At 44.7% G+C, this 20,389-nt stretch overlaps 2 protein-coding genes across 7 annotated transcripts; one reads left to right on the forward strand and one right to left on the reverse strand.

Moving 5' to 3' along the window:
- Nucleotides 1–103: 103 nt before the first annotated feature.
- Mettl2 (methyltransferase-like protein) lies at nt 104–1,588 on the reverse strand. Its single transcript, XM_065310060.1, is given in 4 exon segments — nt 104–739; nt 799–829; nt 832–1,277; nt 1,464–1,588. Coding segments are annotated over 4 exon segments (879 nt in total). The 5' UTR covers nt 1,553–1,588; the 3' UTR covers nt 104–426.
- shep (alan shepard) lies at nt 1,586–20,368 on the forward strand. Of its 6 annotated transcripts, none has more exons than XM_065309994.1 (8): nt 1,586–1,727; nt 10,344–10,514; nt 10,735–10,958; nt 11,286–11,344; nt 11,420–11,541; nt 12,739–13,182; nt 13,253–13,447; nt 13,607–20,368. In XM_065309994.1, the coding sequence occupies exons 2-8, from the start codon at nt 10,395–10,397 to the stop codon at nt 13,793–13,795; spliced, it is 1,353 nt and encodes a 450-aa protein (XP_065166066.1). In that variant the 5' UTR covers nt 1,586–1,727; nt 10,344–10,394; the 3' UTR covers nt 13,796–20,368. The 6 variants fall into 6 exon arrangements, with proteins under 6 accessions (XP_065166066.1, XP_065166073.1, XP_065166061.1 ...); XM_065310001.1 differs by lacking the exon at nt 1,586–1,727 and adding an exon at nt 2,027–2,476; XM_065309989.1 differs by lacking the exon at nt 1,586–1,727 and adding an exon at nt 5,814–6,380 and having other exon boundaries at nt 11,420–11,511.
- Nucleotides 20,369–20,389: the final 21 nt, after the last annotated feature.

The following is a 20,389-nucleotide window of genomic DNA, read 5'->3' on the forward strand; positions in this document are numbered from 1 at the left end:
CATTCGCACACACAAAAAAAAAAGCATTGATCAAATCGAATTTGTTTGATGAAATCCTGGTGTATTGGTACCAAAGCACAATTGTGACCTGCAGTACACAACGTTTTAGTTTTTGTTGTTTTATTTTTTTATTTTTTGTTGAATTAATTACATACGTGTGTGCATTGTAATCGTAAAACGCACAGTTTATTGTAACCTAGGACTGAATCATTGATAAAAGTGTAGAAATGAACTCATTGCATACTTCATAACTCATAACTGTGTGACACAGGCACCAAATGCATGCTGGAACAAAATTAAACCTAACTGAATTTATAGAGTTTTGTACATGGTAATGTGATTATTGTTTACTCTATCTCTCTATCTCTGAATTTGAGGTTGAAACACAAGGAAAACAAAAGAGTGCTGAATAAACTTAAGTCGGTTTTATATCGGTTTGCGGAATTTCGCCTGGATCCACACCCTGTACATTTTCAGCATGCGGCCGCGGTTCACCTGGAGGCGTCGATCAACACGATTATCAACTTGTTCGAACCCAGCGCTCTTAAATGTTTCGCGTATTTCTTCCTGTGTGAAGAAATATACTCGTGTGTTGTCTCCGCGTGCGTAGAAATTCTCGCCGAGGCAGCGTCCCGGCTTGAATCGCAGTTGTGCTAAGTCATAACGGCCGTAGTCGCGGAATAATAAAATTCCTCCTGGTTTCAAAAAGCGGTAAAGTTGTCTAGCAACTGACTGAAACCTAAAAGTAAAAATTTTAGTTTTTGTGTTGCTTTGAAATTTAATATTACTAAATCATACTTATCAGGATGTATCGCGGATAAAACAAAATTAGCACAGCTACATCCGCGGTGTTTTCCGGAATGGGTGGGTTCCAATTGTCTTCCGTTGCGTCCAGGACAAAAGCGTTGCATATTTTACTATTGTACTCGGGATTTTCTTTAAGAATATCAATTGCTTTCGCACTAAAGTCACAGCAGTAGATGAAAAGTTCTCGGTCCTTGGAATATTGTAAGATTGGAAATATTGTATTGCCTACACCGCAACCAACTTCAAATATAACTTTGTTGGCTTCGTCCTTGAGTTCCGGAAACTCTGTGAACAACCAGTGTCGGTCTTTGAAGAATCTATTCGTGTGAATGTCGTAAAACGCGTCCCAATGTTTATCTGCGTTTGTTTCAAGTTGTTCTAAATCTCCACTGGAGAATTTCACGATTCCGTTGTGTGAAACTTTCTCCCTCGCTGCATTTTCCTGCTCTTCGTCCCATTGGACGTCGTCCCTGCGATGAGAAAAGTATGAAAATTTAAGTAATGTGTACGTTTGGTTGCATACCACGCGTTGAAGTCAAACACTCGCGACTGCTCGACGAGAAAGCGCTCGCCGTGCATCGGTTTCTTGCGGTAACGAGTGTGACACGCACGCAGCAACCGGAGCGCAGCTAGTGAACGAAATAAAGTGTGCGTACCAAGCATTATGCGCGAAGACGTCCTCTTCGTCGAGTAGATAACGATTGCCGAACTGCGGCCTAACCTCGCTGGTTCCTTCGTCGGCCATTATCTTCGCTACTGTCGGTTAGTTCCGCACATCGCCACAAGCTGCGCAACGCCCCGCAGGAATGCAATCCCACTTCGAAGCGGTCGCAAAATCGCCGAAAAGTGCTTGAAAATCGTCGCAAAGAGACCGGCAGGTGGTGAAAGTGGCAGTGATCGTACGCAGGAATCCCCTCGAGGTGAGTGTGGCTGAAATTTGCGCCTAATTCGCTTGTTTTCGGCGTCATATCGTGTCACTTTCGAGCACGTCCGAAACTCTGATAAAACGCGCAAATTGATAAGTAAATCGCTTTAATTTGTTATGTTTCGGCATAAAAACGGTAATGATCGCTAAGGAGGATATTCATAAAGAGTAACGTCATCGTTTTACGTTCGAAACCAGCGTAATTACGACGAAAATTAAGATCGGTGGCGCCGTCATTTGTTTCGAAGTGGTTCATGTAGTGGATGCCGTGACGTCGCAAGCGCTGCGAGCACTCCCAAACCCGCAAGCAGCGCGAGCGGATGACAAGTCGCACTCCGGTCTTCCCCAGCAGCAGACGGGTGCAATCTCGCCGAGACACGCATCCATCGCGACACGACGGTAGCCTGCGCCTCCCGAAACGATCGCGTCGAGGGCGTACGTTGCGAGAGATCGAAAAGTGTCGACGACGGTGAAAAGTTGGCACGCACGCAGGGCGGCGACGTTCGACCGTTTTTTTTTTCCGCCGCGTCCTGCGCCGCAACTCTCTGTCAGTTCACCGCCAGCGCATCCACCGAGGAGGACGACGATCACAGCTCACGACCGACGTAAACGCGCGTGCCATCGCCACCAAGTGCCTTTCGCAACGCATGCACGCATCGGCACCAACACCCATCGCAAAACCCACCGCTGACGTTGTCACCGCCGTCGTCGTCATCGTCGACGCCGACTCCTCGCGCACACAAGGTACATTCATCATCATTCGTATTTCGCATTTATTTTCGCCGAATTCGCCGGGTTGTGCATGTATAATGCATATGTACATGTATAATGCATTCCGTATGAGTGGTGTGGGTGCGCCGACATGGCCTACCTCAACCCGAAACGATTTTTTGCTGCGCTGCGGATTTTTTTTTGCGACACCATCTCTCGCAATCAAACAAAACAACCCGCCGCGATTGTTGCCCAACACACAGCGCTAGCGGCGATTTGTTTATCGCTCGGCGCTTGTTTGTTTACCGATGCGCGCGTTTGTTTTGCGCCCGTGTTGTCAAACGACAAAAATCGATCCTCACTGCGTTGCGCTATTTTTTTTTTCTTTCACTTTGTTTTCATTTGGCGGCCTTCCACACGCGAGTTCTATTGCGCCGCAGATTGCACAAAATAAAATAAAAAACACACACACCACATACACACGCATACACAGTGTGCAAGCAGTCGAGCGTTAATTGCGACGCGACGGCCTTGCGTTTGGGGTTTTCGGCTCTCTTTCCCAACGGCGGCTGCCCCTAACCTCACTTTGTCATATGAGGACGGAACGCAGTCGATGCTGATGATGATGATGAATCACGGCCGGCGCCGCGCATATTTGCATTATGTACCTCAAATCGGGTAAACGCGCAAAAACGTTTATCGAACGCAACAGTTCGCAAACACACACACCCACGACGCGCGCGCGGAGATTCCTGTTTGGCGTGCGCGAAGAGCAGCCACACGCCGCACCAACTGGTCGTTATTTCGATAAGGTCATGCCATTGCAATGAATTATTTCGATACGGCGGCCTTGCGCGCCGCACGAATCTCTCGCAATTATTCAATCGATATTTCGCGCACACCGATGAGAGATATATCAAATTTGTCAACGCGCCGCGCGCGCGCCTCTGGAAAATGTTGAATACAGCCCACGGCCTTGCAGGTGCCTTAACAAGTTCGTGGGATTTACCTCGGCGCATTTCTCCAAACGCATTGTTGGTCCAATGAGATGGAGGTCGCCCTCTTCGAGCGTCTTACACCGCGCGCTTCGCCTGCTCCGCTTCGAAATTGGCATAAACAATACGAAAATGCTTATAATATCGAGTGTCGGGCTCCGCTGGCTGGCTGCTGCTGCTGCTGACGGCGGGGCGCGCTGCATCTCTTTCTGTGTCATGTGCGAGCCGGTCGTCTGGTCATCGACCTCGTTGCGCCGTTTCGTTTACAACCGTGCACCGTGCGTACGGACGCGCGGAGAGTGTATATCGCGGCTCGTCTCTCCGCTGTGTGCGCGCCGCGCCGCTCGCATTGAATGTACCCTGATCTTGTACGCCGGAGCGCGTCGGAGAAAGCTCAATGGGATATGCTAGGTCACGTCGTAGCCTTATTCCGTCGTCCTCTTTCACTCTTCAAATCCGTATGCGCGCGCGAGGCCCCCCCCGATGTGGCGCAAAGAGAGGAAGTTTCATTAAAAATCGACGGATTTTTCGCCCCGTGGAAATGCGCCGCGTTGATTTCACGCTCACAAACCAGACCAGCATTTTTTTTCTTCGCCCCCCCACTTGCACCCCACATGAATTAATTCGATTTTATCGCCGCGATCAATTTTTTCATGCGGGAGGACGGACAATACACCGAATATAAGAATAACAATCATCTTTATCCTCTCCAGTCAACGTTTATTTTTGTTTTCAAGAGTGTAAAATTAAATGATTGTCATGCATGCAAACACGCTGAACGCTGAAATGTGTGTTGTTCATTAGCCGCTTTGTGCTGTTGTGCTTTCCTCGGTTTTGTTTTTGAATTTCGTCAATTGGGAAGTCCCTGACAATGCATGCTGCTCGAACGCGTGAGTTCATTATTGCGGCGCTTCCACGAAATGAATGAATTATACAATATCAATATAACATGAGCACGGCCGGGATCTTATCAGCGCGTTAGATAAGTTAATAATAACCGCGCGCGCGCGCACACAAAGCGTCGTGTGTGTGCTGGCTTTAATTCTGAAATGGTACTTTGGTCGGAATTTTATCTCCGCCAGTGCACACACATTTCCAGCGTCATCGCTGTGCACACATTCGGTGCGTATCGGGCATGTATTTATTGATATCTGAAGGAAAATGGAAAAAATATTTGCTCCGATTGCGAAGTTGATGAACTTTCATAACGATGCCAACATGTTGGCGTCTTCTTGTGGTTTTAAGCATCGGGGGTGTCTGCAGTCGCGCCGACGAAATTAACATACCACATGTGTGCACGTGTGTTTTTACCTTGTCGCCATGCTATTAATAGCCCGACACCGTCGCGCGCGTTTACTACCTACCACCCCTAGATTCGTCTGTGACTAGGGTGCACCCCTTTTTGTGCGCCGGGTGGGTGTCGCGCCCGTCTGGAAAAACCACACACACCGACAAAAACGCATTTCCTCTTTTCTTGCATGATGCGCCCCCCCCGAATATTGTGTTATTCCGCGACGCATTTAGAACGCGCTGCGACGCATTCTTTTCGTCTTTTGTTTCTCCGTTGCAGTGAATGACTGTGAAGGCGGCGTCCTTTTTGCGTTTCGCTTCTTTGCTTGTAACGTTTTATTATCGGCGGCGACGCTGGCTGCTCGTCGTCGTCGGCGGCGCTGGCGGGCGGGCGGCACGCATGCCCCTTTAGCGCGACGGGCGCGTCTCTCTCGCCGCCCCGACGAAAATCGATAGCCACCAAAGAGATGAATCGTTTGACGCCCACGACGACGCGTCTCTTCTTTTCATCGCAATTCTCTCGCGCGCGCATCGAGGAAAAATCCATCGCAACTATTTCGCCTATGCACACACACAATTCATTTCGCTTCGGCGTCGTTATCGCAGCGTGAATTTAATCAGGAAATTTTCTTGTGCGTTGTGTGTGCATGTGCATGCTGCACGTATAATTAAATCAATATTTGCGGGCGCGCTGCTCTCAATGCTACAAAAGCGGCGTACCACCAGCGTGCGAGTTTTTATTTCAGCGCAGGACACACGTATTATGAATGAATGTGCCGTTCGCAATATTTTTTCTTGTATGGAAAGCGAGCGTTCTTTTGTTTTCGATGCGCGTACACAGTGTGTCCGCCGCGAGGGTAATTGGAGACGCGATGCAGTTTTTGAATTTGGTGCTGCGGGCGCACACTTCGAATTGGGTGACGTAAATGTGCGAACGCCCACAAGCGGGCAGGCGGCGGGCGGCACACGCATACACACACGAGACGCGGGCACCGTGCGAAACTGGCGGCGCGTGCGCGCCGCTCGCGGCCGATTCGCGAACTCGCCCCTCGAATGCGCCGAGCGCAGCCTGGCTGCGCCGTGTGTGAGTCGCGCCGACCGTCGAGCGCATAGCAGCGCAAGATGGTGTCCGCGTAGTGTGTGCGTGCGCGTGGGGAGTGGCGATTCCATTAATTCTCGGTTGCGCCGTGGCGTGAAGATTTTTTCGCACGTCGATAGTCGCAGCCGACACGGGCCTGTGTCCGCTAGTCATTGCATTCCGATCGGACGCGAGCAAGTGCTGCGTCGTGCCGCGCCGTGTGTGTTGTTATCGCCTACCTTCCACAGGACGCAGGGGTGAGGCGCGCCGAATGCGACTGCATCCGCGCCGATGGACCTTTGACGGCGCTCTCGTGCCGACCGATTCGCGAACTGCGAAGAAGGGCTCCGGTGCGCGCCGCGACGGCCGTAACAGTTGTGCCCCGTGCCCATGACGGCGGCGTGTTGATACAGGGACACACCCCATTTGTATATTGCGCCGCGCTAACAACCTGTCTGTGATAAAAACAAAAATAAGCAACTAACGTAAACAAATCGCGCGAGCTCGTGTGCGCGCCGCAGCGATGGCCGTTCGCATGGACAACGTCGCCAGGAAACTTAACTACAAGATGACAGTAAGTGCACCCCCTCTCCGGCGCCGCCGTCGCAGCCACCGCCGGCACGGTTGCGATTATTATTATTGTCGCGATGATTTTAAATGCGCGGACGGCCGTCAGAGGGTCGTCGACCTCCGCCCGTCAAATTTTATTTCGATACCCGACCGCACACCGCCGGCGCATGCACGAACACCACATGCTGCTAGCCGCCGCCGCCGCCGCCTCGGCCTGCCGTCGTCGCATCATCATCGCATGCACATGCGGAACGAGCGAAATATTGGGGATGGCGATGCTGTCTGCCCGAAAATCGTACACACCTCGCAGATCACATCTCTACGTATCCCTTCAACCCCTATTTTCTTGGCTTGTGTCATTTAATTCATGCATGATTCGTTACTCAGACTTTTTCTTGCCGCTTTTACCCATAAATGAACGTGAAATGTACTAATGAATATTAGCTGTAAACGTGTCGGGTGGAAACATGTGCGTCGTGCGCGCGCCCCCCCTGAAAATGCAATGCACCCCATGTTTCGTCGGATAGGCCATATGTTTGTTTGTATCAAATCGGCCACGACGGCGGGCGCGGTGCGTTTTTCGTGTGTGAGCGCGCGCGCCGCGTGCGTCGCGTTGCGTCCCGGCGTGCGCTATCGGAAATCGAAGCGAGCAGACGTCTACGCCCCTCTGGAAGCCGGAAGTCGATGACGTCGCCGCTGCGAGCAACTTGCGTTCGGTTGCACGCCCGCGTACGCGCCGCGAATGCAAGACGGCGCTGCCTGGCTGGCTGCTGTGGCTGCGGCTGCGGCGCGACTCTTCTTCCTCCGCGGTTCGGCACTTCGGCTTAGCGGGGCCGCATTAGTCGTCGCCGGTGCCTCTAGTCGCTAGTAGCTCATTTACTTGTTACGCGCGCCGTACACCGAACCGGATTCAGTCGTTTGATCTTGTCCGGATGTGGCGGATGTTAACGTGTCGCGCGCTTCTCGATTAGTCCTTATCGTGCCGTGCAGTGTTCGTCCTTAAGAACGACATCAGATCGACGAGAACTGGTGGGCGTGTAAGGGGTACTTGGCTTAGATTTTCATTTGGTGAGTTGATTTCGTAAACATTTTATCGTTTTCTACCGAGTTTGTTTACGCTAGCGCGCACGTAACGGTTGACGCAAACTGTTTAGAAGAAATTTCTGACTCATGAGAATTCATCACGACGTATGCGCTTGATTTATTATTAATTCTAATAGATGCTACGCGTAACATCGCTGGTATTTCGTTGGGTTTTTTTATCGCGTTAATTGCGTGCGAATTGCCGCGGTGCGTCGTTTTGGTGAAAGAAAGAAAGGACGTTTGCTTGCTGCTCTTCGGTCGGTCTCTTCGCCCAGCGCGCAATTTCTAATATGCATCCGGGTCACATCCTATCGCCGCGCGCGCCGAACCGCCTTGTCATGCCGGCGTTTCACTTCGCGAAAACTATACAGGGTGCTAGGCGGCGGCGCGTGCATCGATAAAAATAGCCGGCGATTGTTGCAAGTGTGCCACGCGACGCGACCATTGCGACCGTAATATGAATCATTTTGATAACTAAATCAAAGTGGGATCGATGCAACGCGCACGAGATAAAAGCCGGCTTGCGGTATGAATCACACGACTCAGGTGCACGGCGCGCATGCATGCGCATTGTGCATGCGGATCGCGAAAAAGGCGCCCGACCTTCTCGCCGATTTATTATCTCTACGCGCGGAATTCAAGGAAATCGAAAAGTTTGAACAAAGTCGCGCTTTTTTTTTTCGTATTTCTATTTCAAGTAATTCGCAGCGCTATGTAAACACACACACACACACAGAGCTAATGTATTGAATGGACGAGAAAGAATGTAGTATTGCGTTTGCGGCTTCTACTTCCACTACGGTAAATTGCATTCCTCTACTTCTTCGCTTCTTCTGAATGCGCGTGGCCGGCCGCTCGTCCGGCCGTCAATGAAGTTCAGTCCGCGCATGCCGACGTGTACGTTTCGAGTGTTTCGTGGTTCGTGCTCGTGTCGCCATAATTAAACGCATTTCAACATTATCGTTCGTCATGTAATCAATTTTCGTGATTTGCCCGCCACGAAGAAGAGCGCACACCGCCCCGGAGCACACGCAGAGAGGTAAACACAGAGAGACACGCAGTCGATATATTCGTATTTTTACATCAAAAGAGCTCTTTAAATAGTCGTCCGCCGCCCCGTCCCGCGGTGTCTTGACACGAAATGCGAATGGAATGTGGAGCAAGTGCATCTAGCCGCCGTCCCCGCCTGCCCGCCCATCTGCGCGCCGGCTTCCATTTCTCTTTTCTCTTCGGCGCGCACGCTAATTTGTTTCATATATCGAACGATGTAAATAAATATCGGCGCGAGCAGATTTAAATTGCGGCGGTCGGGCGCGCGCGCGCGCGGAGAGATGGCACGACCGCGCGCCGGATGGGATGCTCCTCCTCGCATGCGGCGGTCTTGCTTGTTGCTCATCGCCGACCTTGAAAAGGTCAATGACTGTAATGTAGGCGCTGCGGCACACAAAACAGGACAATCGACGATGTCGCCGGTGTCGCGAAGATCCCGCCGCATAGTTGGGAAGAAATCTTCGGCCCCGCGCGCGGCGCGAAAGAAACCATTCTCCCTAATGGCGCGGCACCATGTGTAAGTGTGTGTGCCTTACCATTAGAAAACGGTTCGAAACGTGTGCTTTCACGAACGTCAAATTCATAACGAGAGCCTGGGCGCTGTTTCGTGCTCATGCTCGCGCTCACGGCCATTTATTTTGCCAATTGGCTAACCGCCAGTTCCTACCTTCGGCCGGCGTGCACCGGCGTCTCTGTTCAATTAGAACGAAAGGAAACCACGAATGAGAAAACTCTTAGTAAAAACCGGCGAGATGTATTAACTTCCGGGGCTGATCTATGGATGCTCGTGATCGCCGGAATGAAATTCCGACCTCATGCCACGCATATCGAGATAGTGGACTAATAATCTGGTTTGTAATTGTCACAGACATTCCTCGAATGCTTGTGTGCTTGCGCGCACCCACAACACACTGTTTACATTCACATTTGACATTGTTCTTCGTTTTCGCTCTACCTGCCGAGGACGACGACGCTTACCGATCTCTGGCGTTCGGAATGCGTTTGCTTATCTAGTGGGATTCTTTTCGATTTTTAACTCTGCGCTTGTCCTTAAACCTCAAATGTCGTCATAATTCCTCAAGCCGAACGTATGATGTTTCGATTCCGATTGAATCGCGTCGGTATGCGCGTGGCGGTTGCGGTGAGAGGCCGCGACTCTTCGCGCGATGAGCAGTAGTTCTGCTGGGAGCAGCGCGAGAACGAGGCGCTCTTCATTCTTCGACACTCGCGGCGCGCGCCGGCGAAAGAAGAGTGTAAGCGACCTCTGATAACCCAGATTTTCAATGCCTATGCGCACATCGTAGCGGCGTCAATCGGTTTTTCGAATCGCCGACGAATTGGGACGCAACATCATGAATCACAGCACCCGGACGACGAACAAATCCTAATGACTCACAACATTTTGTTATCTTATCGCGCATACTGGAGTGCGTATTATGTACATGCATGTCGTCTATTTTGTTAATATTAACATTATAGATTTCGTACCGTTCCACATGCGACTGCACAATCATTAGATAAGTGCTATCTTATATTGTGAACGAATTAACGTCGTTTAATGCGCGCTGTATAAACTTGAATTTAGCGATAAGAGGCATTTAAAAGAATTTTCAGTCAGTTGTGCTCTTTGTGTGATAGTTTTCAAGGCTTCCAGCACTTGAAAATGTAAACATTTGGCGGTAGCATTCGACAACAACATGTAAATGATGATGATGACGATGACAATGCGTCAATTCAGTGTATAACATTGCCGCATATCATTTTTTCGTTGGTATTTCGTTGTGGGTGATGATACGAAGAGCAACGACTAATCGGCGTTATCTTTTGTTCACAGAGTAGTAACGGAGGCAGCAGAGCGCCGTTTCCTGGCGGCGTCAAGCCTCCAATGGCTACGCAACATCAGAACTTCCGCAGCGGCCAGTGGCCTAACCACACGAACTACTATCAACGCTATCCCCAGTACACGGCCAATAGCACCGGGAACTACACGTCCACCTCGAATTCGGTGAGTTTTACTACCACCCAAGCATCTCCAAATTGTCCAAATGTAACAATCTGTCACAGAGACAGGAAAACGTCAATGTCACATTTATTTTTTTTATATTTATGTATCTTGTTTGGATTACATCGAGTATTTTTTCGCGTTTATCCATGTTATTTGTTACTTTGTTCTGTTGTTTAAAATGAGACTGAAGAAATCGTTGTATTTCTATTCGCGCTTGCAGTATGGAAACCAGAGGGTGCCGACTGCCGCCTCTCCCAGCAACACGAGCAGTTCCAGCAGCCACACGGGCAGTCAGAGCGGCACGGTATCGACGTCGTTGAGCAACAACGTGCCCCAGGGCAATGGAAATGCCGCCTCCTCCGAGCAGCTATCCAAGACCAATCTTTATATACGTGGCCTCACACCCAATACCACCGACAAGGACCTCGTTAACATGTGTTCTCAGTAAGCCTTGCATCTATCATCTTACCCCCTTTACTCTATAGCACTTGCTGCCAAACAGGAGGTGGTCTCACTTTTGTCGGGGCTGGTCATTTAGGAATGAAATTTGCGCTCATATTATATTGGTCATGCTCGTGTTTATCAAATTTGCGAATTATTTTTTGGATTGTTATTGCATGCGTAAACCAGAACGAAAGGTACGACGATTGTGTGTGTGTGCTCGCCGTTTTTTTTTTATTTTATTATTATTTCACGACCACTGCCTCGTCAATAGTGTTTGCGCCGTTAGCGATGCAATGCAACAACATGATTAAAACGTTTTTATTATAGGTACGGTACCATTATTTCAACCAAAGCCATTTTAGACAAGAATACAAATAAATGTAGAGGTAATATAACGCCCACGATGCGTCGGCTGTTGCACGCCCGATGTCTAATTGGATTTGTGTTCTGTCGTTTTGTAGGATATGGTTTCGTCGATTTCGAAAATCCGGCGTCGGCCGAGCGAGCTGTCAAGGCGCTGACTGCGAAAAACGTTCAGGCGCAAATGGCCAAAGTGGGTAATTGGTTGCATCGTAGGCCCACTGTACGTTTGCATGCAAGTAATACCTTAGCTTATTGAAACATGTTTCCCTTTTGATTTGCCCTTTGATTGATTTCGATACCGACGCCATGATAAAAGAGTGCTGAATACCAGAAAAGAACTCGCGACCAAAAAAAAAATAAGCGCTAATTGACACTTCTTGCAGAATTCGCAATGCGAACGTATCTGTTTTCGATTGCTAGACTCAGTCGCTCTTAAATGTCGATAACATTCCCCGCCGTTAATAATGCAAGTAATATGTAACAGTAACATTGCGAACGTAACCAACAGTCGCTGCTTCATGTTTTATGTTTTTAATACTTCGTCTTGTGTTATTCCTTTTTTTTTTTACAAAATAATTTTTGGTTTTTTATTTACTGTATATTATTTTCATTCGGAATTCCCCATATTCATTGGTTCACATATATTAATAATACCTGTCTGGTAATCGGATAGTGCATGACTCTCGAGTCAAGTAGTAACTAGGCTGTGCTCCTTATTCTTTATTTCAGTTTGATTAAGTATCTATTTTCATTTTCATGTTTCTCATACATTACGATTCGTTTCTCATTGATTTGGTTTGGTCCGTATTGCGTTCTTGAGACACAAGGCTGTTGGCAATGATACCAAAAGATATTGATTTCAAGCATGAACCATTAACATAATGAACAGCAACATAATATACAACAACCGTACTTAATTATTTTCTTTTCCGATTTTCTTAATTATTGAGATTGTTCCGAGGAAATATATTCACGGATACGCCTCATGTTAGATGCAAAATCAATACACGACTGATAGTAGTGTCACAAGTTGAACTCCGTTTCCGGAATGCTGAATTGTGAGGCAAGATTTCATTGCGTAGCGTGTATCTCTTTATTGAAGTTGACGCTGTCAGCTTCGACATTCGTTGTTTCGGACATTAAAATCAGTTTACAGCTACAATTTGGAAAACAAACTTAAACTTGATGCTCACATATCGATGGTTGCGCGCACCGCAACCGCGTCTCTTCCGTGAACTATAATTTGTAAATATTTGAACGCAGTTATATAACTAACACCTGTTATTGGATTAATTTTCATTGAGTTTGTATTAATTTTCTTAATAATCGAATAGTTTATTTAGTCAATTGACGAGTAGGAGGAACCAACGCTGTGCGGAGTGCGCCGGAATTCTCAATCGTCCTTTACTTTCCACAGCAACAAGAGCAGGACCCGACGAACCTGTACATCGCCAACTTGCCGACCACCTATAAGGAGTCGGACGTCGACAATATGCTGTCCAAGTTCGGCCAGGTGATATCGACTCGTATTCTGCGCGATTCGGTGGGCGTCTCAAAGGGCGTCGGCTTCGCGCGCATGGAGTCGAAGGAGAAATGCGAACAAATCATCAACATGCTCAACGGGCACTCTCTGCCCGAGAACAAGGAGCCGCTCCTGGTGAAGTTTGCCGACGGCGGTAACAAGAAGAAGAATCTGTACAAGAATAACGATAACAACAAGGGTATGATCACTACAATGATCACCGGGGGCGACGGCATTGCTGCCGTTAGTTACGACCCCAATGCCCTGGCGCCTAACGGCGTTGGTCCGCACCAAGTCATCCCTGGTACTATTCCAAACTACGGTAGACACTTTTCACAGGTACATTGACGACTTCAGTGTTTAATTTTTGGTGCAGGTTTAATAATATTTTCGTTTTGTTTGATTGAAGGTGCCCAGCTATGCTCAGTGGGTGCCGCAGTATGCGGTTATGCAGGCGGCGGCGACCGTGCCGACCGTCGACGATGGCTATAACTTGACGGCGGCGCATTTGGGCACCTACAAGAACGACGGGCAGCCATCGCGCATTTCGGTAGTCCTGCCATCGGAGACTGCCGTTCCATACCAGCAGATTCTGCCGCCGCAGGTAATTGCCGATCGATTTTACTCACGCGCTCTTAAAACAGTCTGGCGTTAATCTCACACTCTTTGTGCACGCGGGGCGCGCGCGCGCGCGAGATGTGACATAACGTGCGGCGGATCGCTTTCATTTGGATTTTTGTTTGAATAATACAAACTGCAATAGTACTCGTTTCAGTTGACCGCTCAGATGGGCGCGATGCAGATCGGCACGGCTCCGTACATCTCGCATAACTATCCGTACTTCTCGCCGTCGATCATCCACGCGATGCCCATGCAAGATTCGGAGCACACTTCGAACGCTGCTAGCCCGGAGGACCCCTACCAGCCCTACCAGTCGAACACGCAAAAATAAATGACGAACACACGCAAAACTTCGCCGCCCGCCCGACATCGCGATACCGGTCGGGCGATCCATATACTACCGGACTTGCGACATTTACCATTCGATTACAATTCGAAAATTACGATCACATACATAAATGAAGAAACAACAAATTCACACAAAACCAACAAAAAATATGAGAGAATCGCAGATTTCTACAAACAAAACAGTGCCAATCTTCCGATATTTGTTGGCATTGCCCGCAAATAGTTTTATTTTATCGCGTTTTTTTTCTTCTTTAAATTGATTTTTGTTTGCTCGATTTGTTGTAGCGTCTTAACGAACGGAATGAAGCGTTTCTTTCGGCGACGAAACTAAAGATATGAGTTATCTTAGCAATTTTGCGTTAACTTGTTCGTTGGTTAGTAATTGGCCGTCACTTGATTGTGGGACTGAAGCATTAAAAGAATGTTCCTGTTTTGTAAAGTTGTGTATCGGAATATCAAAAACAAAAAAATTGAAACCAGAGAGTCTAATGAAAGTTATTAAGGAATTTTACGCGCAGAGAGAAAATTAAATCGTTAAATTACATATAAATATTTAAGTATAGAAAACGGAGTCAAAAGTGGCTTTATTTTTATTTTCATTTGGTAAACTGAACAAAAAATTATTGAGACGTTTGGGCTAAGGAAGCAGTAAGCTTGTAAATAGTTAGCTTTTAGATAAACACTAGGTCGAATTGGATTCTGAGATTAGAGGATGCGTTGGAGGAGGTGGAGAGATTGGAATTGATAGCAAACCATTTTTCAGTCAGTCAGAGCAGAGGGAAAGCGTCGGAGCGCCGACGGATCGCAAGCAATTGCGATTGTAAATAGAAAAAGTGTCGGCCATTCGATTCGAACTTATTTTTAAAGATCTTCCTTCATTTTGTACGAATCAAACGCTGCGAAGCGACATTTGCAAAGTGTAGACAGTAAAATGATGAAATTCGCAAAAGCAGGCGCACGCGTGCGACAAAATTTTAAGGGTTAATAAGATTTTTAGATAATAAGTAATATTAAGTCACACTTTATTTTTTGAACATGTTACATTACATACAAATGCAGTACCGCAGCAACGTTGAACGAATAAAAAAGCTACTAATACGCGAAAACTACGCCGCAAACTAGAAGGGCGACCCGGGTACGCACGTAAATGCTCATCAAACTATGAATGTCAGTTTATTGACGTACTGAATCAAACATTTCTTCCTGGAAAACATATTATAACAAGCGAAAAGAAATGCGAGCCTCGGCGCGAAGGAGGCTAGACGTTAAGACGAGACAGACTTCCAATAAATGTAAAGTATTAGTAACATAACAATCACGTTTCGACCGGCGCAGACAAGACGAAATTGACACAAAAAAAAATTTGCAAAACACAGATTATTCCGATTCGAGTCCGCAGCGCACTCGTTTTCGTTTCATTTCTGAATTATTAGTTCGATTAGCAGTGGTACAACAACAGCACCGTGTAAGCGTAACATTTTTGAAAGGCATTCGATTTTTGTGAGAAATCGGGAAGCGAAGGAACGACTTTCAATCGAGATCGAGTAATAAGACAAAATTAGATGCGATTAGTTCTCTCGGTTTAACTATAAAGGAAACAAAATAACATAATACAATATAAAGGTAAATAAAATAACATAAAATAAAACGACTGATATTTTATATATGAACAACTTACAAATTGTTGAATAGATTACGGACGTTTTTTACGGACGGATTTTTGAAAGTTTTTCGTTTTTCTCGATGTTACAAACTTTGAAATGAAACTAATGCCCGAATTTCGTTCCACACACACAGACATACAGACACACACTGGCGGCGACGCGTACCGCCACCTGCGCCGCCGCCCCAACTGCGCGCATTTTGCACATTGAAATGCGCGCAGTTGATCAACGCGGTGCATGTGTGGGGTGTCGCGCGCGCCCGCGAATATGGCTTTCCATCGTTTTGTTTCATCAGTTGTGAATTCCCATGAATTACGGTTTTATCTAGAAATCTAGACTGATGTAGCAAACGAATTGCGATTCGTGTAATAATTCAATTAAGAATAATAACACTGCTTAGCGAGCAAATGAAGTTCGAGGCGCCTTTCGATTTGACACAACTTATTAAGACCGAAGGAACTCACAAATCTGTTAAAAATTAGTCGTTTGTTACATAACGTTTAATGAGAGTTACAAAGACAACACACGAGCGGACGAGGAATAATGGAACGCATTAACAATAAACAATCCGAAACACAGCAAGGGTTTTCTGGCAAAAAAATATAAAAGAAATCACGAGAACGAAACACACGCAAAAAAAAATAATTGTCGAATTGGGTACAATTCGCACGGTAGGCTTGACATTTTTATAACGAAAATAGAATTTTTATACACACTACTCATGATAATCATGATTAAAGCAAAATGGTAATTGATAAAAGATACACATTAATACGTTTAAACATAAAACAATGGACTGATGACAAACTAATTATATTTTAATTCAACTTAATTAATTCCGGAGATTATTACCAAAAATTACTAGCGACTAAAGAATTTAAAAGTTCAGCAAATGAAGTTTATCATTCGAGGCGTCCTGCTAATTTGATTAGCATGTGCTTCAGACGAATGCGATGTTGAGAAGGTGAAATGCAGCAGAGTCGCAGGTGAATGCGAATTTCGGTTCAACGCATTTCGTTGCTCGGATGTTCCCTCAGTTTACATTAAAGTTTAAATGGTCTAGTCATTAAATTTGTATAAAATAGTTATTTAAATGTTAATCATAAATTAATATATTTTATTAATTTTATACATTACACCTACGAGACGAAGAAGAAAGCGATGGGGCAGCGGGTAACAATGGGGGCAGAATGATAGGAGGATGCGCGAGATGAGAGGAATTGAAAGAGTCGATTTTATTTATTTTTTATTACATAGGACTATTATTTTTGGATAGCAATTTTTATTTTTGTGTTTAATTAATTTATTTATTATTTCGTATGACTCTTGCTAGTTTACGGTAGGGGTTGATGGCGCGGGGCGCTGTTGTGAAGGAGAAACGCTCAATTGTTTTTATTTTTAACGGATTTTCGCACCGCCGGAAATCTGCATATTCGCGTCTGATGGCGAAATGCGTTGAACTCGCGGAAATGACGAACGAACCACGAACGAATTGTGATCTTACGAGGAGCTGGAACATGAAACAACACACGCGGACTAGACACGACCACTAGTTGAGAAAACAGGTTTAAAAGCCGTGCACTATGAATAACGCTGATACGAACGCGCGCAGCAGCAAGCGAGACGAAAGAGATTTCATGAAAGAAAATACACACGATTGAAAAGTAATTCGTACCGTGCCTTTTCAGATTAGTCCAGACAGGGATCTACTGAAAAATAAATTAAATTGAAAAAGAAAATGAAAAAAAAATTACATAAAAATATTTTAATATATTTTTTTAATAATAACTAAAAATAAATACTTCAAATATGAATGAACTCTTAAACCTAAACAGAATATGCGTTTACCAGTTATCGATTCACAGGAACAAAAGACAAGAGCCCAGAAATTTTTACGAAATCCAAACCGGAAATTACCTGCAATCGGCTTTCATATTCGGTCGATGAATTTTTTATTTCGAGAATCTGGCTTTCCTTCAGTTATCAAATGTCACACAGAGGAAATACTTATAGTGATGTAATAAATAATTAAATTTCAAAGAACGTACACTAGAGATCTTATTTAATTTATTTAAGCGTAATGTTAATGAAGCTAATTAAGAAATAGTATCAAGTATTACAAAATGGAAACACACACACTAAAACGCGCCTTCAGAAAGTTTTTATTTGTTGCTATTGCAATGAACAAATAAAATGTGGGAATTCGGGAATGTACTGATAAGCAAATTGGTCGGATGAGTGCAAATTTAAGTTGTTATTAATTTTGTAATGTTCAACCACACCCAGTTAGATGCGTTTCGAAGTTTAACGAACCTGCAAAATTCCATTGATACGACGATAGCAAAAAGTGATGCGAGAGTCTGACAAACACACACTGAAAAATGAATTCGAACTAGAACGAAACAAAACACGGCACATGTATTTAACTTAAAATCAAATCAAAAGCCACATTTTCGACCGTCACCTGGAAATGTGTAATGCAAAAATATCTTAACATTCACACACTTAGTAAGAGATGATCCTTTATGAGATGACAGAGATGCCTATTTATACAGAATTTTAAAATTAACATTTACTATACAACACGATTACATTATTTGTCAAAACCAAGTATAATAATGGAAAACCTTTGTACATAAACCTTAAATGGGAGGAAAACAAAATGAAAACCAAACGACTATAAATGAAATGAAAAACTAATGCTAAGTTTACGCGTAGTTAGCGTTGTATGTAAATTTAAATCGATAGGTGTTGGCGCGACTCGGACGGTCGCGAGAGAAGACACAAAATATGGGAATGCGATGTGCTGATGTGCATGCAGAGACAGTTAACTGATACGTTTCGTTCTTTTTTACACGACACTAAAGTGGATTCAACGCAAAACTAAAGTAAAACAAAGATTAAACGATGAGACGACGGGGCGATGATAAACGTAGAGGATGAATACTTAGTAACGTAATGTATTTAGCTAACGATAAAGAAAACAACTAAGCGTAAGACTAACTCTAAGCATTAGACTGTAGGTACATAGGGATTAGACACATAGATTTATAAATTAAGTAGTAGCTAGACTTAACAAGGCGACGCGAGCAGGATACGAATGTTAGTTGTAATTAAGTCATTGATATACAAAAGTCTTCGAAGGAAGCGAGGCGAGTCAGACGACGCGCAATGGTTGCGCGCGAGCAAGTTGGCAGATTCGTAATTTGCGCTGAGAGAAAAAAAAACCAATTGAAAAATATATATAAAAATAGCTTCTTTAGTTGTTTAGATGGGGCTTTTACCTATTAGCGTTAGTTTTTAAGTAACATTAAGAAAAATTCTAATATTAAGTAAGCTTAAACTGGAATGTGTGCGCACGAACTTAATCGCTGCGAGAGGAGTGGAACGACACCGAGAACGGTTAATGCGTAACGGCGAGGAGCGAGAAAAGTCGATTGGGTGAAAAGCTTAAACAAGACTTTATTTTTGAGTCACTTTTGAACATTTTTCAAGTCAAACTTAAAAATGGAGGTAGTAACGGACTTTGCTTCTCTCTTTTGAGGAGGTACGAAGATTAAAACGGAGAAAATGAAAACTATTTGTAATTTATAGTTTTAAGTCCTAGTTAAGTAGTTAGTTAGTGATTATAAAAATTATTTAAAAAATTGAAAGAATATTTATTAGTTTTAAGTTCTTTTTTTATTATAATATTGAATACGGATAGTTAAGATTTAAGTTTACATGAAATGATAATTAATTAAGAATGTTGTTATGGACGCATTGGATTTGATGTTTTCTTTCTTAAACCAAACACGTTTCGTTGTGCCGCCCGCGGCGCGTTTTTAGAATTGTCCTATGGCGACTGATTTTATACTGCTGAGGATGTAAATTGCTTGATAGTGCCATGGCGCGAGTTGCTCTTGAATTCGGGAATATCAATGCGAATCCAATGCGTTCAAATCGTGCGTCGTTTTTTTTTTTTTTAGTCATTTGTTCGCGAGTTTCTTTTGTATCAATCGTTATTCGTACTAGTACAGCCTGCATGTAATGATTTGCAGCTCGTTGCGAGCGCCTTCTTTGTTCTTCAGTCGATCTTAATTAATGTTCACATTTTTGTACATTTATTTTCTGATTTCGATGTGTTTTTAGTCGTAAGTTACGTCTTAAGTCGTTTTTAAATCTTAAGTACATACCTAGTTTGTAAAGTAGTCCAAAAACAAAAATGCCGATCTTATTTTCGTTCCCGCTGTGTGGAGTGGGTGGGAAATTGTGGAAATGGTCGAGAAACGAAACAAGTGTATGTTTGCTTATTTTGCGAAATGCCATTGAAGTTGAGTCAAAGAACATTGCGAACCTAACGCAAATATGATGAATGTTTTTGTTGGATATAGAAATTACTTGACGGTGAACTGGAAGGGAACTAAGTTTAATGATAAAAAAAAAGTTAGAGATAAGCAGAAAATAAGGAAGCAGTTTGTTAGGAACGTGCGAATGCTTAATTATTGAAGAGCCGGAAAGCAACTAAAGCGATGAGAGTAAGAATAAGATGAAAGAGACACAGAGATATAATAGATATAAGTATAAATGTTTTCTATTGTTGCGTATGGTAAACGAGAATTAGTTGAACAAATTGAGAGAATGTTGAGAAAGCAGATGATTTTGTTTATTGATTTGTTCCGTTTAAACAATTCCTAAAGAATTCGACATGGTGGTCTTCCGCATCCTGTGGGCCACGACATGAATTGAAGCGAGTATGTGTTTGATGTTCTACGGGAACGTTATCAAATTATACCTAACATGGAGGAAATCATTTATTTTTTTGTTTTTTTTTTGCGTATGTTTGTAAGTTTTATTTTTCTGTGTTGGTAAAATAAAACTGTACTTGTCCAGGATTTTTACCACGAGAAAAACGACCTGCGCAATTTTTAGCA

The sequence above is a fragment of the Atheta coriaria genome, unplaced genomic scaffold (assembly GCF_025399875.1).
Source record: "Atheta coriaria isolate IRGN ID8LTWV9N9 unplaced genomic scaffold, Caltech_Dcor_3.1 hic_scaffold_1_pilon, whole genome shotgun sequence".
In the NCBI taxonomy this organism is placed as follows: domain Eukaryota; kingdom Metazoa; phylum Arthropoda; class Insecta; order Coleoptera; family Staphylinidae; genus Dalotia; species Dalotia coriaria.

Excerpts from the sequence above, each read along its gene's own strand:
- shep (XM_065309973.1), top strand. The coding sequence starts at position 6,330 with ATGGCCGTTCGCATGGACAACGTCGCCAGGAAACTTAACTACAAGATG. Across the intron at positions 10,515-10,734 it reads ACACGTCCACCTCGAATTCG|TATGGAAACCAGAGGGTGCC; the intron begins GTGAGTTTTACT and ends TCGCGCTTGCAG. Across the intron at positions 10,959-11,285 it reads CTCGTTAACATGTGTTCTCA|GTACGGTACCATTATTTCAA; the intron begins GTAAGCCTTGCA and ends TTTTTATTATAG.